Here is a 21,649-nt window from a genome sequence, read left to right as displayed (position 1 = left end):
AAAATGAGAAATGATTAGAATTGCCATAGATACTGACACTGTGTTTTAATGATTATGACATACTGACAAAATGGTCTCAACGCCAACTTTGCATTTTTTAGTAATCTTGCTGATTCATGGGCACTATTATCTTGTGATTTTGGTACTTTCAATTTGGTTATTTCCACTTAACCAGGGGAAATAGTTACTAATAAAAGTATTAGTAGTAGTGAGATCAAAGTATATCTCACAATGCTATGTTCAGCCTACTTCTTTCTTCTAGTAGTACCAGGGATTGAACTTAGTACCTCACACATACAGAGAAATGTTTTACCACTAAGGGATATTGCTGGCTCAAGCATGCTACGTTAATTTTTTTTTTTGGGGGGGGGGGGCCATACCTGGTAATGTCAGGGGTTACTCCTGGCTCTGCACTCAAAGAATTATTCCAGGTGGGCTAGGGGGACCATATGGGATACTGGGAATTGAACCTAGGTCAGCTGATTGCAAAGCAAGAGCCCTACCCACTGCACTATTTTGGCCTCAAGCATGCTACATTTACGGAAGGTATTTCCTACGTAGCTGATAAGATTTTCCTTTTTGTTTTATTGTTTTGGGTCACCCTGGTTAATGCTCAGGAATTACTCCTGGCTTTGCTCTGAGGAAATACTCCTGGCAGTGCTCAGAAGACCATATGGAATGCTGGGGATCGCACCCAGGTTGACTGTGTGCAAGGCAAGAGCCCTTACACACTGTGCTCTGGCCCAGATGAGAATTTTTTATTCAACAGCAGGGGTCTGCTGAAAATTTTAACCTTGACATTTAATTCTCCCCAGAATTCCACAGACAAAAATTTTGAATGCATGAACTATGATAAAGTACCACTGAATCTCTTAAATCTAACACCCTGTCCCCCTGTTGTTCATTGATTTGCTCAAGCGGGCCCAGTAACGTCTCCATTGTGACACTTGTTACTGTGTTTGGCATGTCGAATACATCATGGGTAGCTTGCCAGGCTGTGCTGTGTGGGCAAGATACTCTCGGCAGCTCGGCAGGCTCTTCGAGAGGGGTGGAGGAATCGAACCTGGGTCGGCCAGGTGAGCCTCATGCAAGGTCCTACCCACTGTGCTATCGCTCCAGCCCAACATTAGTTCTAAGGGGAACATGTGTTATTCCTAATAAGAGATAGTTCTTAGTGCTGCACACTCACCAGTGAGAAAATTCCTCAGTCGTCCAAACTGTACTTCATATTGTTGCGGCTCTGCCTGGCAAGGGGCTGCAGACACTATGTTGGCACAACCAGATTCTGATTGGACTAAGGAGGAAAATATACAAGAAGGGGTGGAAATATATGAGAAATATACAAAGAAATTTACAAGGAAAATATACAAGAAAAATTATTAACCCATATGTGGTGACATGAGTAGAAGAGCATGGTGAGTATGTATCAATGGCAAGTACATTTCAGAAGACTTTCAAAGAAAATTAGGACTCCTAATTAATGATGACAGGCTGATGACACATTTCTATTTCTTGTCCCTACTGATACCCAATAAGATGACATCCAAGGAATGAAAAGGTAACCAGCTGATAAAAAAAAAAGTTTCTCTTTTTTTCTCTTTCTAGGACTCCCTTTATGTTAGATCTCTTGAACGATTCTTGAATTTCATTTGCATGTTTCATTTCTTTGTCTTTCCGCTCATTTCTTGACTTTCTGGGAGGTTTTCTCAGCTTTCAACCCTTCTACTTCTCAGTTTCACGATAATGTACTTACATTTATGATTTTGTTGCTCTCTGAGCATTCTTTTTCATAAAAAAGAAATTTTGTCTTCTTTCAAAACTATTAATAATTTTCTAAAGTTTTCTTTTCTCTACTGCTTACTTCCTGCAACTTGTTTCTCACTATTTAAATCCCCCCCCTTTTTTTTGTGTGTGTGTGTGTTTGTTTTTTGTTTGGCTACTCTCAGTACACATCCTCCAGTTTATGATCCCATTAAGCTCAAGGTTCACTCCTTGCGTGAGTGTACTCAGCTGAGGATCACTCCAGGCAGGGGGTTCCCTATGGGGTGCCTGGGATTAAACCCAGATTACCCGTGTTCAAGGCAAGTGCCCTACCCGCTATACTATCGCTCCCACCCTGTCCCTCATCACTTTTTCAAAGTGATCACATTAGTTTCTTTCAGGATCTGAGTTCCTAACAGTCAGCTCCCTTTCACTGTGTTATGTGAAAAACTACAGAGCTGATGGAAACTCACCTAGGATGATGTGATAAAGAAATTTACAGTGTCAACATCTTTTTGTCCTTTCCTTGGGAAGGTCAGATTCATAAGAAATTCCTTTTTTTCTTTTTGGGTCACACCCAGCAACGCTCAGGGGTTATTCCTAGCTCTGCACTCAGTAATTACTCCTTCTAGCGGTGTTTGGGGAACCATATGCAATGCTGGCGAGTGAACCCAAGTTGGTTATGTCCAAGGCAAAATACCCTAACCACGGCACAATCACTGTGGCCCTGAGGAAAAAATTTTTAAATTGCTTTACTGGATATGAGCTTTGAGTGGGCAAATACTCTGGGCTGTGGAAATGGGGGGTGGGAGTCTGGCGTCTCTAAATACTTGGTATGTAAACTTTTAATTTGCTCTATTCTGAGCTGTTATGCTTTCTATGAAGAAAAGCAATATTTCCTTACCCTTTTGTACATGGGGTCAGGAATTCTGGGGAAAGGAGAAACTATATTTCAGAAGACAGAATTACTATATTTCAGAAGATAGAATGTGGATATAGGAATTAAAGCAGCAAAACTGAGGGAGAAAGCCCCATCTAAACAGTATAGAAATAAGAACCAAGAAATCTAGTTTTATAAACTGACTATAACTGGGAGAATAAGCTGGAAGGCTACCCCGAAAAGAATGGGGCTCCTCCCTCTTGTCCAAGCTGCACTCATCTTGAGTTAATCAGTAATGAAGTCCTATGAGCTTCCTAAAATGTACCTTCTCCTCTCATTTCCTAATATCATTTCCTCAATTTGAGTCACCTTCACTTCTCACTGGAACACACTAATGGCTCCAAACTAGTTTTCCTGATTCAAATCTGGGCCTTTCTCAATAAACATAACACCAGAGTAATCTTTCTAAAACTCACATTTCGTAACTTAGACATCTTTCTCCACAACGCCTTCAGGTATGTCCTTTTTTTTTTGTTAGTACAATTTTTTTATTCTCCTTCAAAAATATATTACATAAATCTCATCTTTTTCTAAAGACCAAACTCTTTTTTATTTAAATTTTTATTAGTGAGACAACATGAGGTACAGTTGTAGACTTACAAATTTTTGTGCTTGGGTTTCAATTATACAATGATCAAATACCCATCCCTCCACCAGTGCCCATTTCCTACCACCACAGATCCCAGTATCCCTCCCACCCCCCAACTCCCATCCCATCCTGCCTCTGTGGCAGGGCATTCCCTTTTGTTCTCTCTCTTATTGGGTGTTGTGGTTTGCAAAAGAGGCAATGGGTGACAATCCTGTTTGGTCTATAGTCTATTTTCAGCATGCTTCTCCCATCCTGGTATGTCCTTTTTAAAACTCAGCGCATTCATTTACTAAATTCTTATATATAGTTGGAAGCACAAGATCTTTTGGGAAGACTGACTTCACCTCCAGGTGATTCCCTTCTTTGTTTTTATAGAATTCAAGGTTTTTTCCCCCCTTCACAGATTTACATCATGCCCTTCTATAATCTCTGGTTTAACCTGCCTCATTTCCTGACTATAATGTTAAGCTCCTTAGAGCAAGGATCAACCTTAGTTGTCTCTAGAACTTTTCTGTATCTGGCACACAGATGTTCAGATTACACAACACCAAGATGCAGAACAAATCTAATGGCTACCATATTTTACATTTCTCGCATTTCTTGGTGGTTTTCCAGAAACAAAAGCAATGCTCCAAATAAGCCATGATATATAAACCAAGATATCAAATAATAAAGCTCCAGAAACCCATTTAATAATCCTTGCTTCTATTTCTGAACAACAGAATCAGTCCCATCTGCCCCACAGGTCATGTAGGAAGAAAACAATTTGCATATAGCACCAAGTTATTGATAAAATAATGTAGAATTATGTTATGTATTTTTTATGAATTCTCTTTTGCTATTTTTGTTCTTGGGCCATACCTGGCAGTGTTTAGGGCTTACTTGTGGCTCTGTGCTCAAGGGTCATTCCTGACAGGCTCAAGGGACAATATGGAATGCCAGGGATTGAGGTTGGGTCAACTGCACGCAAAGCAAATGCCCTCCCTGCTGTACTATCACTTCAGTCTCCAAAATAATTTAGAATTCCGAGGAAGAATTCCCAAAACAGGAAGCATTAAGAAATAACTTTAGATTATGGCATTGCTCTGATGAACAGTTAGCAATCTCCGTGGCCTACACTCACTGGGTGCTTCCTCTCAGGCAGTCGGATAGTCTGCCGAGTTATCGCCAGAAGAGGTGGAGGAGAAATCTCTTTGGCTGTTAACCCCAGCTTTTCTGCTCTAGTTTTTTCCCCTATTACCTGTGAGATTGGCTGCCATCTCTTCAGCAGTCTGTGAAAGCCGCAGTCCTTGCTTGAGGGGACCGTCCGAGTCCACGTATTGCCGGCGTTTGAGGTAGCAGGACACTGCCATCTGAATCTGCTCGGTGCGCACTCGTTTCATGACCTTTGGGAGGGAACCACAGGATGCAGATTGTAGAACTATTTGATATTCTGGGGGGGAGGGGAAGGGGAGGGATCCCAAACTGAACAAGGACATTACACAGATAAAACAAGCAGCATCACCAGGAGCAGCCCTGGAGACTATTAAGAGTAGTATTACACCCACGTCAGTATTACACTGAACAGTCAGCCCAGTTGAGTGAGAATAGGTGGCCCTCCCCCACTTCCACTTTTGAGTAACATTTGGGTAACCCCTACCCCAAATTAAACCTGAACACTTCTGAGGGAGCTGCTTGTGGTACTAGGGGTCCTACAGGCCACTGCTGGAAATACTTGGTCCATCGTCAGGGCTGGAATGCAGTGGTTAGGGCACTTGTCTTGACCAATGTTCAACCCCTGGCATTCCACATGGTCCTCTGACTATGGCCTGTAGTGATCCCGAAGTGCAGAACCAGGAGTAATAAGCCCTGGATGCAGTTGCGAGTAGCTCAAAAAACTCTCCCCAGCATGAAGGTGCTCAAGCCCTGCAGTGCTGGGGATCTCCAGGGTCACTGTGGCAGTATTCCAGTACCATGCTGTTCTGGATTGAATTTATGGCTTCACACGTGCTCCAAAAACTTATATATAACCTTAGGGTCTCTTATATCATTAAGCATCTTTTTTTTTTCTTTTTGGTCATACCCAGCATTGCTTTGGGGTTACTCCTGTCTCTGCTCAGGAATTATTCCTGGCAGTGCTCAGGGAACCATATGGGATGCTGGGGATCAAACCCGGGTCAGACACGTGCAAAGCAAATGCCCTACCTATTGTATTATTACTCTGGCCCCTATAAAACATTTTAAAACATTTTCATGGCAGGTTGCTTAGTAGTCATGACAGTGCTTAGGGATGATGTAGTGCTGGGACCTGCAAAGTATCTTATATGCAAAGCATGTATTCTTATCCTGTAAGTTATCTACCAGCCTCTTCAATATTTTTGTTGTTGTTGCTGTGCTCAAGGCTTATTCCCTGCTCTGTGCTCAGGGATCACTCCTGGGGGTCACAGTAAGTGGTACTGGGGATTTACTCAGGACACACACAGAACTTCTTTAGTTCTATGAGGAGGATCCTAGGATAAGCATGAATGGTTCTGTCTGTTCCCTTACCTACTTTTTTGGGGGGGGGTCACACCCGGCGATACTCAGGGGTTACTCCTGGCTTTACACTCAGGAATCACTCCTGGCGGCGCTCAGGGGACCATATGGGATGCTGGAAATCGAACCCAGGTTGGCTGCGTGCAAGGCAAATGCCTCACCCGCTGTGCTATCACTCCAGCTCCCTCCCTTACCTGCTTTTTATCCTACTTATGAATGAAATCAATTGATATTTTTGTTTTACTTTGTGATTAATCTTGCTTAGTATAACATTCTTCAACTCCATCCATATTGTGAATATGGCAAGATTTAATCTTTAGTTTGTTTTTGGGTTACAACTGGCTGTGCTCAAGGCTTATTCCTTGCTCTGTGCTCAGGGATCACTCCTGGCAGATGCTTGGGGGACTATAAGGGAACATGGGGATTGAACCTGGGCTAGTCAAATGCAAGACAAGTACTTGCTGCACTATCACTCTCGCCCCTCCTTTAACTTCTTTTTTTAAAAAGTTTATTTGTATCTATTTGTATCTATATACCTGTGATTTTATGTTTTTATAAGGACTTTCCCAGATGTTGCTCAGGCCCAGCAGTGTGAGAGTGACCAGTACTATACCTGGTGATTCTGGGTATGGGGGACTGGGGAATGCAAGGATTCTACTTGGGATATTTTCCTAGCTGAAATTTTCGTGTATGATGATCCACAGTGAATAACCAAATAAATATCCACTTTTTAATATCCTAAAACTCATATACCAAAGCAAACAGTGAAGGCTGAAGACTCATATGTTAAAAATATATTATCTGTATATAAACATAAGGTAAGGACATGACATTTTAGAGTTCCTGTATCTAAAAATTAAATTGTATACACATTTTATTTCTGGATTACCAAGAGAATACAATTATTTGTTTAAAAGAATGGGCAGGCTGGAGCGATAGTACAGTGGATAGGGTGCCCTTGCCTTGTACGCACTGACATGGGTTTGGTCTCCAGCACCCCATATGAACACCTCCAGGAGTGATTCCTGAGTGGAGAGCCAGTAAGACGTGAGCACCACCAGATATGGTCGAAAAACAAAACAAAAAGATGGGCACAGAAGTTGGGGAAGTAGCTCAAGCGGTAAAGTACATGCCTGGTAGGTGCAAGCACTGAGTTTGATCCCTAGAACCTCTAGGGGTGGTCAATTAAAATACAAACAAATGGGCACTGGATCTGGTTGACTTTCAGTGATATTATAATAAAGTTACTCCCAATACCAAACCATCTTTTCATTATGGAATTTGTCTTAATTGATTATGACATGACACAGTAGCTGTTTTTCACATATTTTGAATTAGACAACTTTCTTTTTTTTTTTTTTTTTTTTTTTTTAAATTTATTTATTGAATCACTGTGGGAAAGGTTACAAAGCTTTCAGGTTTATGTCTCAGTCATGCAAATATCAAACACATTTCCCTTTACCAATACTTATTTTTTACCATGAACTTTCTTCCTTCCTTCCTTCCTCTTTCCTCCCTCCCTTCCTGTTTTTGGGCTATACCTGGCAATGCCCAGGGGGTGACTCCTGGCAATGCCGGGGGACCATACGGGATTTCAGGTCGGCTGTGTGCAAACACTTAACGTGCTGTAGTATCTCTCTTGCCCTGATTTAAATAATTTTCTAATTAAGATTTTAAAATTCCTGGAGCAAGGCTTCTGATACTTTGAGAGTGGGATTACCTGCTATAAGCATTTATCTCTCAAGCATCGTCTCCCAGTCACATCTCACAAGTTCAACAGATGCCCAGTGTTGGGCCCTACTCATGTCTAGCAGTATCAGCCAGCCAATGAGCAACAGCAGCGGGACAGAAGCACAGCACTGCCTACTCAGTTACATGTGTTCATTGAGCTCAACCACATGGAGCAGCTGAGCCAGACTGTGAAGAAAACAAAAGCAGCTGATTCAGGCGGATAGAAAATACTGCTTTTGAAATATAGGGGACTTAACCCACCCATGGACAATCACTAAGGCCAGGAAAGGTCACAGAGTTGCACAACACATAGAGGTGGACATAGAGAATTATGCAGAACAAGCCCCAGAAGAGCAGGACAAAAACTTGAGTTCAAAGTAATGGCTATAAAAATGATTATAAAAACGGTAATTAAAATTGGGAGAATAAATTACATAGAATGGTAGAGAAATGAGAAAAGGGGGATGCAGAGATAGTTCAGCAGAGAGGGGGGTACATGGAAAGTGAGTTTAAACCCTGATGCCACACTGACCAAGCAGCCTCTTGTATCCTTGGGCTCAAGCAATGAACTGCCTGGGCTACCTGGCTGTTGGGTATTACTGGAAGTGGCCAAGTGTCTCTCTTAGAAAGCCTTGGGAAGCTCCACACCTCCAGCTTCCAGCTGCCACGCCTTCCCAGTCCCCCCAAAAAAAGAAGTTTACAGAGCTGCAAAATGCTATTCAGTATTCAAATGATAATGGTTCAACATACTAAGGAATTCAACAGTAGGCCAAACGAAAAAAGTAGACAAACCAGGTAAAAGACAAAGCAACAGCGCTGGATCACAGTATAAAATGACAAAAAAAAAAAAAAAATCAAAACAAACCAAGAACTAAGAAATACCTTGAAGACTCTTGGAAATAACATTCTTATTATATGGAATGAAGAAGAACAAGATTTAGGCAGAACAATTTGAGGAAACAATGGTAGAAAACTTTCCTAATCTGGAAATAGAAAAAGACATTCAGATACAGGAAGCCCAGAGAATTCCAAATAAAGAGACACACAGGGGCTGGAGTGATAGCACAAGAGGTAAGGTTTGCCTTACATGCGGCTGACCCAGGTTCGATTCCCAGCATCCCATATGGTCCCTTGGGCACAGCCAGGAGTAATTCCTGAGTGCAGAGCCAGGAGTAACCCAAAAAGAAAAAAAAAAAAAAGACACACACAAAGGTATATTAAAATAGCAAAAGTTAAGGGCCACAGAGATAATACAGTGGGTAGGACACTTGCCTTGAATGTGCCAGACCCGGTCTGATTGCCATCACACCATATGGTCCCTCAGGCCATGTCAGGAGTGATCCCTGAGTATAGAGCCAGGAGTAACCCTGAGCACCACCAGGTGTGACCCCCACCCCCCAAATGAAATAAAATGGCAAAAGTTAAAAAAAGAAAATCTTACAAAGAGAATCTTACAAGCTACAAGGAGGAGAAAAATTGTTACATAAAAATAACAGGGAAAAAACACTGTTAAGACCGTATTTTTCTTTTTTTTAATTTTCCAGGTGGTAGGGGAGATGCAGTTGTTCTCAGGATTTACTCCTGCTTCTATGCTCAGGAATTACTTCTGTCAGTGTCAGGGCAACCATGTGAGGTCCCAGGAACTGAATATGGGTAGGTCTCATGCTAGGCAAGCATCCTTCTTGTGTACTATCTCACTGGCCCAAGACCATATTTTTCAATAGAAATTTTAGGGACCAGACAGAGAGAGTGACAAAACATACTTCCTTTCAGACATGCAAAAAGGAAACAAATTCTTCTACTGAGAATGCCGTATTTGGCAGGGTTAACATTAAGAATTAAAACACGAGACAGAGTTACCCAGATAAATAAAAGCCAAAGGAATTTAATCATGAATATTAAATTGATCTTAAGAGAAATGTTAATGAGACTTTCTCTACACTAAAAAGAAATAGTTCTAATATCCAGAAGCCATACATTAAAAATCTATTTCATGGGAAAAGATCAGTTACTTTGAACTAAGGATGTGATATCAGAGATCAAAAACAAAGTGGTGGAAGAGCAAAAATGTAAAGTTTGGAATGTGATCAAATGTGAGATAGAACATGATACACACAAAGTTTTATCTACTCCGTGTTCCATGACTACAGAACAGCATCACAGAAAGTACACACGAGAAAATAAGGAAATAAAAAAGGGATTTAAATTTATCACTAAAAAAAGGGCATCAAACCTCAAAGGAGGGGCCAGAGAAAGTGTACAGTGTGATAAGGGTTTTACTTTGCCTGTAAAGTACAGGCTGATCTTAAGCACACCATACACACGGTCCCTTGAGCCTTGCCAGGAGTGCAGGGAAAAGCCTTTAGCACGGTGGGTATGGTCTTAAAACCAAACCAACCAACAAAAAAAAAAAAAAAAAAAAACCCTCAAAGAAACATTGAAAAAAAAAGGAGAGAGAACAAAATAACCAACGGATATGGCAATGAAAGCATAAACAACCATAATCAAATACTATAGCACTGTCCTCCCGTTGATCGGTTTGCTCAAGCGGGCACCAGTAAGGTCTCCATTGTCAGACTTGTTGTTACTGTTTTTTTGGCATATCGAATACACCCCAGGGAACCTGCCAGGCTCTGGTGTGCGGGCGGGATACTCTCGGTAGCTTGCTGGGCTCTCCAAGAGGGATGGAGGAATCGAACCTGGATCAGCTGCTGCGTGCAAGGCAAATGCCTTACCCGCTGTGCTATTGCTCCAGCCCAACCAAATACTAAGCTATAAAAATGTGCATAGTTACCGAAAAAAAAAAAAATAAAAAGTAGAGTGCACTATACATTTTTTAAAGTTTTGTTTTGTTTTTGGGCCACGCCCGATGGTGTTTAAGGGTTACTCTGGCTCTGCACTCAGGAATTACTCCTGGCGAGGCTCACGCTGGGGAATTTTTACTTACACACACACACACACACACACACACACACACACACACACACACACAATGCCAGGGATCAAACCTGGGTAGGCTGTGCGCAAGGCAAATGCCCTGCCCTAACTGTTGTACCATTGCTCTGGCCCAAGGGAAAGAGCACTATACTTTTTTTTTTCCCTTTTGGGTCACACCCAGCGATGCACAGAGGTTACTCCTGGCTCTGCACTCAGGAACGACTCCTGGCGGTGCTCAGGGAACCAAACCCGGGTCAGTTGCAAGGCAAACGCCCTACCCACTGTGCTATAGCTCCAGCCCAAGAGCACTATACTTAAATAAGTCACATGAAAAGAGACAGTACCATATATGCTCTTATTCATGTGAAAGCTAAGCAAATGAACAATGAAAAACAAAAAGTTTTTCTTAGATTCTAGTACAATTGTGGTTACCAGAGATGATGAGTGAGTGTAAAATAGATAAAGAGGACCTACTAAATGGTGCTGAAAAGCTTGGCTTTCATTGGTGATAAAGTCTACAGATATGGGATATTATAAAGCTGCTTCTTTTCATCAATAGAAACATCATTTTTGTGGTTACTAATAATCATTACTTTATTGTTGATGTAATCAAGTGATTGTCTATGGTTCTCTAACTTGGCTTTAAACATAAGAATCTCCTGAGTGTGTGTATAAATAATTTTAGCCCTAGAGATACTAATTCAGTGTTAAATTTAAAGGAAAAAAATTGATTGACTAAACAATAGTACAATTATTAATATTTTATACTTGTAGTATTTCAAATGCATACAGAGATGTGACAGCACTGTCCTTACCCAGTCTGGCCTGGTTACTCCAGTCAATCTAATTACCTTCCCCCTGCCCAAATTAGGGGTGCTGAAATGACAGATGGGAAGGAAGTATTCAGTGCAACTAGGGGGTGTTATTTGCTGGCTTAGAGAAGGCATTTTTCTTGAGGGAGTGGGATGCTGAATGAAGCTTTTTCTTAAAAGGGAGTTGAAGGCCAATGAATTTGGGAACCTTTGCAAAGAGGACACTAAAGTTGCTTATAATCTAACTTCAGAAGCTCCTCTAGAAACTCTTCTAAATAAGTAACTTTCTTATATTTTAGCTGAGACAAACTTTTTCAGATTTTCTGCTATGGAAATGCAGGTGTCTACCAAGGTAAGTCTAATATTCCAAGCACTTCTCTGACAAGAAACTTAGTATGCAAAAAGAGATATGAAAAATGACATAAAACTTGACTTGAATATCACAGTGCTGTCAAGATGGGACAATGTACATAGAATGTCTGAGGAAGGTTAAAGCTATAAAAAAAAAGCAAACAGAAAATAATGAGAACACACAATAGTAAATACAGACTATTTTGGATTGCTAGAAACTAGTTGTTCATACTGATTCAATCTAGATGCATCCAATAGGGCAGATTCTTTAAATATAATCAACAATTTATGACAAAGGGATCTTCTCTGAGGATGGACAGTTCGCCAACTAGGGGCCAAGGATCTCAAGGTCAGGAAAGCAGCCTTCAACTCTTTTAACAATCATATCCAATGGAAACACCCTAACAATGACTTCATTAGACTTGATTCCAATACATATTTACATATTTCCAGCAAAATAATTAACAAAGTTCTGCAGGAAAATCAGTTCCCTCTCCCTAGGATCTCTGTAATATTAATATCTATAAATGGACACTGAAAATAAACGTAAAATAGACCTGTCTTCTGAGAGACTCAGACTAATGCTGATGTTCAGTTGCCTGGTTAACTTTTCCTATAAATACACTGCTCACAGATTTGCTCGAGCGGGCACCAATAATGTCTCACAACAAATTGGGAGTTGTTACTGTTTTTGGCATATTGAATACGTCATGGGTAGCTTGCCACGCTTTGCCATGCAGGCGGAATACTCTCGGTAGCTTGCCAGGTTCTCCAAGAGGGGCGGAGGACTTGAGACTGGGTCAGCTGCATGCACGTTTGGCCCTACCCGCTGTGCTATCGCTCCAGCCTCTATAAAATCTTCAAAATATCAATTGAGTTTGAATATAATTATATCTTTGTTAAAATTTCAGGATTCCTCATAATTTTCAATTTACATAGCTTTGGGGTTTGTTGTTGGGGCATACCCAGTGATATCTGGTGGGGGGCTGCTACTTCCAGCTTTGTCCTGGGTTACTCCCAGAGGTGACTAAGGCAGGGGGGCGTACTCCACCCTTCTGAGCTACTTTCCAGTTCTAATATAACTTTATCTTATTTTTTTTACAAAAAGTAAAAAGTGGTTTTGGGGCCATACCGACAATGCTCAGGGATCATTCTTGGCAGGGTTTAGGGGCCATCATATAGGGTGTCAGGGATTGAGCCTCGGGTCAGTCGCACAGTTTGCAAGGCAAATGTACTACTGGCTATCATATCGCTCAGGCTCCCTAACATAACTTTTAGAGGTAAAAACAGACCACATATTTTTCCTTCACATTCTGTTAAGTAGTTCTAGAAATTAACAAGGGAACTGATATACTGTATAACATGTATCTATTTCTAACACATTGCCAAGTGTTAAATTGGCAACAACTGAACTTCAACAAATTTGCTTCCTAAAATGTGGATGTGATTTGTTCTTGTCTCAAAGTAACAAATCTGCAGGAAAAAGAACACAGTCACACGCTAACCCCAGAAATATGCGGAAGATAGAGCCCGAGTCAGCTGGCAGGACCCCGGCTAAGCTAGGAGCCCCACTAGGAGCCCCAGTAAGAGTAACTGCTGAGCAGTCAGGAGTAAGACTGGGAACCACTAGGTGCGGTGCCCAAACAAAAACAAATAAAAAGGTGGTGGTGGTGGTGGTGGGGTACATGGTACCAAAGCTACATGGAACTCTGGAAGCCTCTGACGATGATAATATGGGTCTCCCACTGAGTAAATGTCTTTACTAGTTACAGACTGCATCCTAAGTCATTCAAGCATTACTATTTATTTTTTGCTCGGACACATACTGATGTGAACACACTTGAACTAGAAGTCATACTCTTTTCCATAGTGATCTAAGAAATGAGTGGCATATAAATAAGGCCCACTGCTGGGGACTTAGGATGCAATACAGAACCTGGAGAGTACAGGGGAGGGAAGGCATGAAACTAAAAAACAGATTTTCTCCAGTATCAACCAAAACCTCCATGATCCAAAAAATCTTTTCTTGCTGACTACTTTCTATCGTCCTAGCTTCCCACCATAGCCATTCCAAATTGGTGTAGTCTGTTTACATAGTCAGCTGGCTCTGCTTTTTCTTTTTCTTAACTCTGGACTTGAGATTCCACAATCCTTGCTAAACCGAATAGTCATTTTCCACACAGTCTTATATGCCTGACGAATATGTTTCCTCCCTTGAAACTTTTTTGGTCTGTGGGCCACACCTGGTGGTGCTCACAGCTTACTCTTGGCAGGGCTTGGGGGACCAAAGAGGACGCTGGGATCAAACCTGGGTAGACCATGTGGTAGGCAAGTGCCCTACCTACTGTATTATAGCTCTGTCCTTGAAAATAATTTGTTTTTTTGTTTTTTTTCCTGAAGAGTGAAGCCTCCCACAAACAATTTATGGGTCTTGTCATGTCTTCCCCAGGAGCTAAGATTCCAGATATGGATTTAAAAGTTTGTTTCTGTCAAGCTTTGCTTGTTTTTGAAGTTAAAAACAAATACAAAGATGCCAGGAGTAGTAGATGGGTCTTTCTTCGATTCAATCCAGTCCCACACTACTGCAGACACAATTTTTGTAAAAAGTGAATTTGATGACATCTTTGTTCATTTAAAAAACTTTCTCTTGCCTCCAAAGTGTGGGTTTAAAACATGTTATTTCTCTAACACCTGGTTTCTCTAGCAACCCTACCATCTCACTTCAGATTAGGTTAAATCAGGTAGCAGCACAGATCAACCCCCCTCCCAAGTGCCCAGTAACTAGAGACACCCTCACAGTGCAACTTCAGTCTAGATAAGTATGAAACCTATTCACAAAACTTTATCATGGTTTTTGTGACCCTGTTCATCTGTTTCCACCACCCACCCTAACACAAAGAATATACCATCACCAACACTAAAAAAAAAGACACAAGACAAAACTTTAAGAGCTTTACAATGATCTCCTTTATGAGTTAGACTTAATATATTTTAGATGGCAAAGCTGAAGTCCAAAGTTTGTCAAACTATGTGCAGAAGGTTTGAGTGTTGGGATAGGAATTCAGGTCACCTGAGCCGAGTACTCCTGTGGCTCAGAGCCTTGTTGGGACAAAACCGTGAAAGTTTACAAGACAGTGGTTGAGACAATGATTAGGAATTATTACCTGAGAAGTTGTCACATAAAGACAGGTTGAAAATGTGGCTCTTAGTACTTTTCCACTGAATGAGGCGAATTTAAGTTTCCCTAGGTAGGACTTCCAGCTGAAATGATTCAATATAAAACAGCACCTCCCTATTTTCAAAGGCATCCTTCACAGGTGTTATGAAGGACATCCCGAGAAAAACACCCCTTCTCCCAACCAGTTATTGAGCAGTTAAGTTAGATCTTCACCTAGTTTCATGGTGACAGAAGCACAAGTAAACAATCACGTGTAGAAGCAGGAGCAACAAAACTATTTCAAAATGCACTGATTTGTTGTAGATTACAAAAAAAAAAAGAATGCCCAAGGCAAACTAGCTCTCCTTTCTTGGCTTTTCAGGTTATCCCTGATTTTTAAGGCAATAAGAATGTAACTCAAAGAAAATTAAAGTTAGCATGCTTCACATTTAGCGCAAAATCCTAGGCCTCCCATTTCATCAAAGAGGAAAAGACGGCTCAAAGGAGTTACACAGAGAGTTCATGGTTTCAACTCGGTCTGGGCACAAAGCCCTACCTACGACTACTGCCTTTCTCTGAGTTTGAGTAAGTGATACAATTTCCCCTTCTAGCTCACTTTCAAGTATTAATTATATCGGCGAATGGCTGCTGTGTGTCCCTCACCCCCACAACTCAGGTATACCACACACATCTGTATCATCTAACAGAAGACAAATTCAGCTTTTCCAGTTCCTCCCGAAAACACATCCAACCACTTGTAAGTGGGAGTTACCATTCCAAGATCTTAATCTGCAAGGATAGAGTTTGGGTAATTTACGACTAAGGACTCACGGGACCGGGAGACTTACCTTTAGATCCTAGAACCATACACGCTGCGAGATCCGCATCATAACGACACTTTCACAACTGATGAGAGAACTGCACACAGCTTTTCTGTACTCTACTTCCGCCAAGTCTAAAATGACACCACTATTTCTAACCATCAAGCCACTTTGGGAACAACGCTTTATCTTACACGTTTTTTGAGTCTGGGAGCATTGCGAGGGTCGCCTAAGCACAGAAACCTGTCATGAGCCCATCTCAAAGGAAACCTTGTATCCTCTAGCAACAACTAGTCTAACTCTGGAGCTCCCCGCGTCCCAGGGAGAGGTCAATCTCACCCCCATCCACCCACAATCCCCATGTGCGAAGCTGAATCTTGAATTCGCCCAAAAGACATGTCCCTTTTCATGAAATGATAAGAGAACTGGACCTATGCTCCCGTCGGGCTGTCCGGCGCTCAGGACCCCTCCCCGGCGGGTACCCAGGAGCCGGCCGGGAGGATCCACCTCTGGAGAGGAATGCAGATCTCCTCCAGGTGTGGCTGCCCACTGGAGGCCACGCCGCCGGCGGCCGCCCGGGACAGGGAGGCCGAGGGCGGAGGCGCGGCCGCCGCGCCCGCGCACAGGCAGCCCCGCCCGCGCGCCCCGCCCCCACCGCCCCGCCGGCGGGAGCTGCGGGCGCGCGCCCCGCCTAGGCCTCGCAGCGCGCCGCAGAGCTGCAGCCCGCGCCGCGCTCCCCGGCCCCCGCCCGCACGCCCGCCCGCCCGCCCGCGCGCGTTCGGCTCGCGACCCCCCCCGCCCCCTCCTCCTCCGTCCCTCCCTGCCCGCGCGCCCCGCGCTCACTGAACATCCCAGGCGGCTCCGGCTCCTCCCGCCGCGGCTCCCTCCGTGATCCGGTCGCTTCCGCCTCCGTCGTCTCTGCCGCAGGCTCGAGCTTGGACTGCCGGCTCAGCCGGGCCCCCGCGCCCCGCGCCCCGCCGCCCCCGCGGCCGCGGCTCTGGGAGGCTGCTCCATGACTGACTGACACGGAGCGGGCCGGGCCGCTCGGGCCTCCAACGCGCAACCGTCTCCACCAATGGGCGAGGCGCCTCGGCGTTCCGCTGGCAATGCCTGGCGTGCGTGCCGCCCCGCCCCGCCGCGCCGCTTGCGTCGGGCGGAAGGAGCCCGGGAGCCGGGTCCACGTGGTGGGGCCGCTGGGGAGCCCGGGTGGGTGGCCGCCCTCAGCTGTCTCCACCTGCCGAGTCTCTCCCGGACTGGGGCTGGCAGGGAGCGTCGCAGCCCGGGGACTGACTGCCCGCCGTCCATCCTCGGAGTGGGGGGTTTGGGGTGACAGCTGAACCCGAGGACGGCCTACAGGTGAGTCCTTTCCCACCTCCCTCCTTTTTTTTTTCTTCCTTTTTATGCTTTTTGGGTCACACCAGGCGATGTTTTCTGGGTTACTCCTGGCTGTGCACTCAAAATTACGCCTAGTGGTGCACGGGGACCCTATGGGATGCCGGGAATCTAGCCCGGTTCGGCCGCGTGCAAAGCAAACGCCCTGCCCGTTGTATTATCGCTCCGGCCCCACAGGTGAGTCTTGAGCTGCCTGGCACTAGGACTGAGCACCCACCTGGGGCCGGCGCTCTGTCGCGCGCGCCGTCCCTCCGAGTGTTGTTTCCTAGGTGAGCGTCTTACCTGGTAAGGACACTTTGCCCCCGCTCAGAGCCTCCCGGGCTCGCTCCTGTGATTGCCTCTTATTTAGCGCTCAGTTGCGCACCTCAGATTCATGTTTCTCCGCAGGCTGGAGAAGGTGACCATGAGCTTTCGACCTCCGCGTAAGAACAGCTTTGTGATCTACTTTGGACTTTTTCCCTGGTCCTTCCTTTCCAAGATCTAAGAGGAGAGGTCTTGGAGGTCTTACCGTGGAGACCAGAGGTAACGGAACGCTGCCAGAGACCAGCAGGACCGGTGAGCGTCTTTGTAGCAGCCGATGCTGCAGACTGCTATTAAAGAACTTGTAGCTGTTCGTTGGTAGAAATTAAGTTGTTGGGAGGGCACTGAGAGTTTTGAGAAATAGGAAAACTGGTAACCGCCCCTCTTTTCTGTAATAGATTGAAGGCCACGGCGTTGAATTAAGTGTCCTCCCCACTGTTCACTCATTTCTTGTATATTGGAAATACCTTCAGGAAGACGTCTGTGAGGTTTTAGGCCCCACAAGTTTAAAAATATGCATATTGTGCCATCAGTACTGCAAAATATTTTGGGTTGATAGTTAACAAGTTGTCAAACCAAAGCTGTTTGACAGGTTACAGGTTGCGATGTTCATTTTGTATTTTGGGGGATCTTGTTTTGTTTTTATTTACAGTCATTTCAGTTTTTTTGGGGGGGGGTGGGTGCACACCTGGCGATACTTAGGGGTTATTCCTGGCCCGGTACACAGGAATCACTCCTGTCAGTGCAGTGCCCAGGGGACCTTATGGGATTCATCATGCCTCTCTGGCAATGCAAAGTATGTATGCTGGATCTTCTATCTTACCCACCCTTAAAGAAATATAACACTCTCTAATGTCTGTTATGTAGACATTAAGATACATAATATCCATTTTCTGATACACATTGAGTTTGATCTTAGTATAATATTTTTGAATTGTTTCAATTTACAGATAAAGTGTAACAATGGCTGCTGTTTATTCTGGCATTTCCCTTAAACTTAAAAGCAAGTCAACTTCCTGGGAAGATAAACTAAAACTAGCTCACTTTGCTTGGATTTCCCACCAGTGTTTTCTTCCAAATAAAGAGCAAGTAAGTTATTCTTGTTTTGGGGGGGCACACTAGGAGATGATCTTGGGGTTACTCCTGGCTCTGTACTGGGGGTTTGCTGCTTGTCTTTGGGAATTGAATCCAGGTCCTCTTACATGAAAAGCATACAGTCTAGCCCAGCTCTCTCCCAGAAGTAAGTTTAATGAGAGACTTAAATATTTATAGTCTAAGAAAATTCCCGTGTGTATACAGTGTATTTTTAACATTCAGTTGCGATTTTAAAAGTTTGAAGACCAATGACAAAAAGATCATTGGAAGCTAAAAATAACATTTGGTTTGGGTTTTGTTGTTGTTGTTGCTTTTGGGGGATCATACCGGGCAGTGTTCAGGGGTTACTCTTCGCTCTGCACTCAAGGAATCACTCCTGGCGGTGCTCAGGGGGACCATATTGGATGCTGGGGATGGAACCTTGGGTCAGCAGTGTGCCTGGAGCTATGCTGTTTCTCAGCCCCGCAAAGTAACATTTGTTAAATATTACTGACTTTACTGACTTTAAAAGTAATATCAGAACTTTCATTGGAAGATTTTTTTTTTTTTTTGGTTTGCTTCAAAACCACAGCATTTGTGTTATGTTTGGAAACATCTTACATTTCTATCTCAATAATTGTATCGGGGACAAATTGGAAATAGGTTAATTTGTTGATAGCTCCTTATAAGTAGAAACTATGCTTCATAAGTTAAACATCTCCAGAATTTGATAATTAAGAATTGGAAAATAGAGGAGATTTAATATTTGTATTATTGTCTAGAAATATATTAGGAACCAAGAAGGTAAGCCCTCTTATTAAACATTTCTCAAACCTAGCTGAAAAAATACTGTTGGTAGGTTGATGAGCTAATGAAATTGGATTAATTTATGCTTACATGCTTGTTACTAAAGAAGCAGCATGCGTTCAAGATGTCTGTTTACTGGTGATGAGGTATAGTATGGAGAGTATTAGTGTATCTAGTAGTTTCTAAACCTGTTGACTTGAAAATCAACTTGGCAATTTGACAATCTCCTGGCAAATGCTCTTCTTGAGTGTGTGTGACCAAAGGAAATGTCATGGCAGGCAGGTGCATCAAGGTCTGTATCTTAATCCTAAGTCTTTATGTGAGGTTTTAATTTGTTTATCATTTGCTGCTGTTCGTATTTTGTTGAAGTTTGTTTTCATGAGCTCTGCCTTTATCAGCTTTCCTCAAGTTTATGAGTAAGGAAATGTCTCTATAACGGAAACTTCTAGACATGTGTCATACCTTCTTTTTGTAGAACCTTATCTTACAGAACACTGTTATATCTAGGGAAGGTAAGCACATTTAGAGATTGAGCTGCAAATTGCCTGAACCTTGTCTTTTGATTCTGTACTTTTACCTTTGAATCATTTTGTGGCTATTCAGTTGTTGTGCTTGTGATTTTTAAAATTCAGTAAAATTTTAGGGAAGTTAGTAGAAACTTAGAGTTTTACTTGAAACTTTTAATTGGCACAAGCTGAAGGCAAAATTAGTTTCTTAATAATTCTTTTAACTGTAGGCTTTTTCAGGTTGCCAGAGATAGGCTTGAAAGGAGAATCATCCTCCTTTCTCTGCTGATGGATTTGATTATGCATGGGATTTTCCTGTGACTCTTCAGTGGCTTTCTTGATTTAAAAGATCTTTTATTTATATGTATATTTCTTAAAATTTAGGTATTACTTGATTGGGCCAGACAGACATTGGTTGCATTTTACAAGAAAAAACTTGAACTGAAGGAAGACATTGTTGAAAGACTTTGGATCTATATAGATAACATTCTGCATAGCAGGAAGTTGCAGACTCTGCTTAAGAATGGAAAGACAGTTGACCTTCAGCTTTCCCTAGTCAAGGTAACTAATAGTTTCCTGTATATGTTTTATATATTTCTGTTGATTTTCTGCTAATGCTGGAGGCTTACTTGTCTTTTGGGGGCTTTGGGAACAGATCTGAAGGGGTTGGGCCACACTATCAGTACTCAGGGCTTATTTCTGGCTTTTGTGCAGGGTCCACTTGGAGTACCATATGGAATGCAGACACCTTACCTGCTGTACTATCACTCTGCCCCTGGAGGCTTATTTGTTTATTTATTTTTAAACAATTTTTATTGAGTCACCTTAATATACAAAGTTCACAATTGAGTTTCCAAGTCATACAGTGTTCCAATATCCATTTATTCTGGAGTCAGTATAAATTTTCTACCATCAGTGTCCTCAATTTCCTGGCTTCTTTGTTTCAGAATTGAAAAATGAAACTGAAGCAGTTTCGCAGTAAAAGTAAATAGTATTTTTAGAATTGTAATAATCAAATGCACAAATATGCTCTAAATTGTGTTAAGCAGTTACTTACAATTTAAGAAAAACTAATTCAAAATTGATTACCTTTATTTTTAATTTTTGTTGTTAAAAAGAACATTTGGTTGAGTCTCCCAAGTGGTGCTCATGTTGGTCATACTAGGTTGACTGGGCCAGTGGTTCAGAGTGAGGACCTGAGAATTCCATGCTGCATTGGCGCTGTGGTGCAGGGATAGGGCATGGGGAGGCCTCTGGGGGACCGCATTGTGCTGGGGATCAGCCACATGCAAGTATGCACTCTAATCCTCTATAGTATCTTTTTGGCCCCTAATTGGGAAAGTTAGATTGAAAATTATACTTTGGAGTCTTTCTATCCCAGTTCCCCTCAAACCTTTTTGTTGGGGAGATCAAAGGTCAAATGTAGATTGGAATTTGCTTTAAAGTTTTTGTCTGAAAGTGTTTTTAACATCATATTAAAATTATGAACCTCATTGTTAAAACTTCATTGAGTGATTTTTGTAAAGCATACAAGAAAGTTAAAACTTGACTATCTTGAGAATACCTGTTGATAAGCACTGATAATGAGTATGTAGTTTGTGCCAGACTCAAAGAAATAAAGTGACTTGGTGTTATCTTCTAGAACTGTTAGGTTGTGTTAGGAAGTCTATGCTTTTATTTTCTAGTCATCTTGCCCTATGAATGTTCAGGCAGAAAGAAAAAGTAGTGCTGGTAACAGAATTAAATAGTTTAGCTGCTTGACTATTGGTGACTTTATTGGTTCCTACAACTTTTTTTTTTAAATTTTTTTGTAGTTTTATAAAAGTTTGTTTATAATCAGGAATCATAGTTATTGATACATAAATACAGATAGACTGGAGTATACATTCAATTATTTCACTTTTTGTTAATTAGCATGAAAGTATTACCATATATAGAAATATTCATTAAACAACAT

At 42.4% G+C, this 21,649-nt stretch overlaps 2 protein-coding genes across 2 annotated transcripts in view; one reads left to right on the top strand and one right to left on the bottom strand.

The window, feature by feature from the left end:
* Window positions 1–16,720, bottom strand: part of TAF5L (TATA-box binding protein associated factor 5 like) — a 38,354-nt gene extending 21,634 nt beyond the window's left edge. Inside the window, exons 1-3 of the mRNA XM_056130726.1 lie at window positions 16,457–16,720; window positions 4,531–4,675; window positions 1,190–1,294 (exon numbers count right to left, since the gene is read on the bottom strand). Coding sequence (XP_055986701.1) covers window positions 1,190–1,294; window positions 4,531–4,672 — 247 coding nt within the window. The 5' untranslated portion in view covers window positions 4,673–4,675; window positions 16,457–16,720. The remainder of the gene's footprint in view (window positions 1–1,189; window positions 1,295–4,530; window positions 4,676–16,456) is intronic.
* Window positions 16,721–17,504: 784 nt separating this feature from the next.
* Window positions 17,505–21,649, top strand: part of URB2 (URB2 ribosome biogenesis homolog) — a 35,129-nt gene continuing 30,984 nt past the window's right edge. The window contains exons 1-3 of the mRNA XM_056130695.1: window positions 17,505–17,560; window positions 18,256–18,394; window positions 20,077–20,253. Coding sequence (XP_055986670.1) covers window positions 18,269–18,394; window positions 20,077–20,253 — 303 coding nt within the window. The 5' untranslated portion in view covers window positions 17,505–17,560; window positions 18,256–18,268. The remainder of the gene's footprint in view (window positions 17,561–18,255; window positions 18,395–20,076; window positions 20,254–21,649) is intronic.

The sequence above is a fragment of the Sorex fumeus genome, unplaced genomic scaffold (assembly GCF_029834395.1).
Source record: "Sorex fumeus unplaced genomic scaffold, SorFum_2.1 ptg000007l, whole genome shotgun sequence".
Classification (NCBI taxonomy): domain Eukaryota; kingdom Metazoa; phylum Chordata; class Mammalia; order Eulipotyphla; family Soricidae; genus Sorex; species Sorex fumeus.
This window is presented reverse-complemented; position numbering and strand designations above follow the sequence as displayed.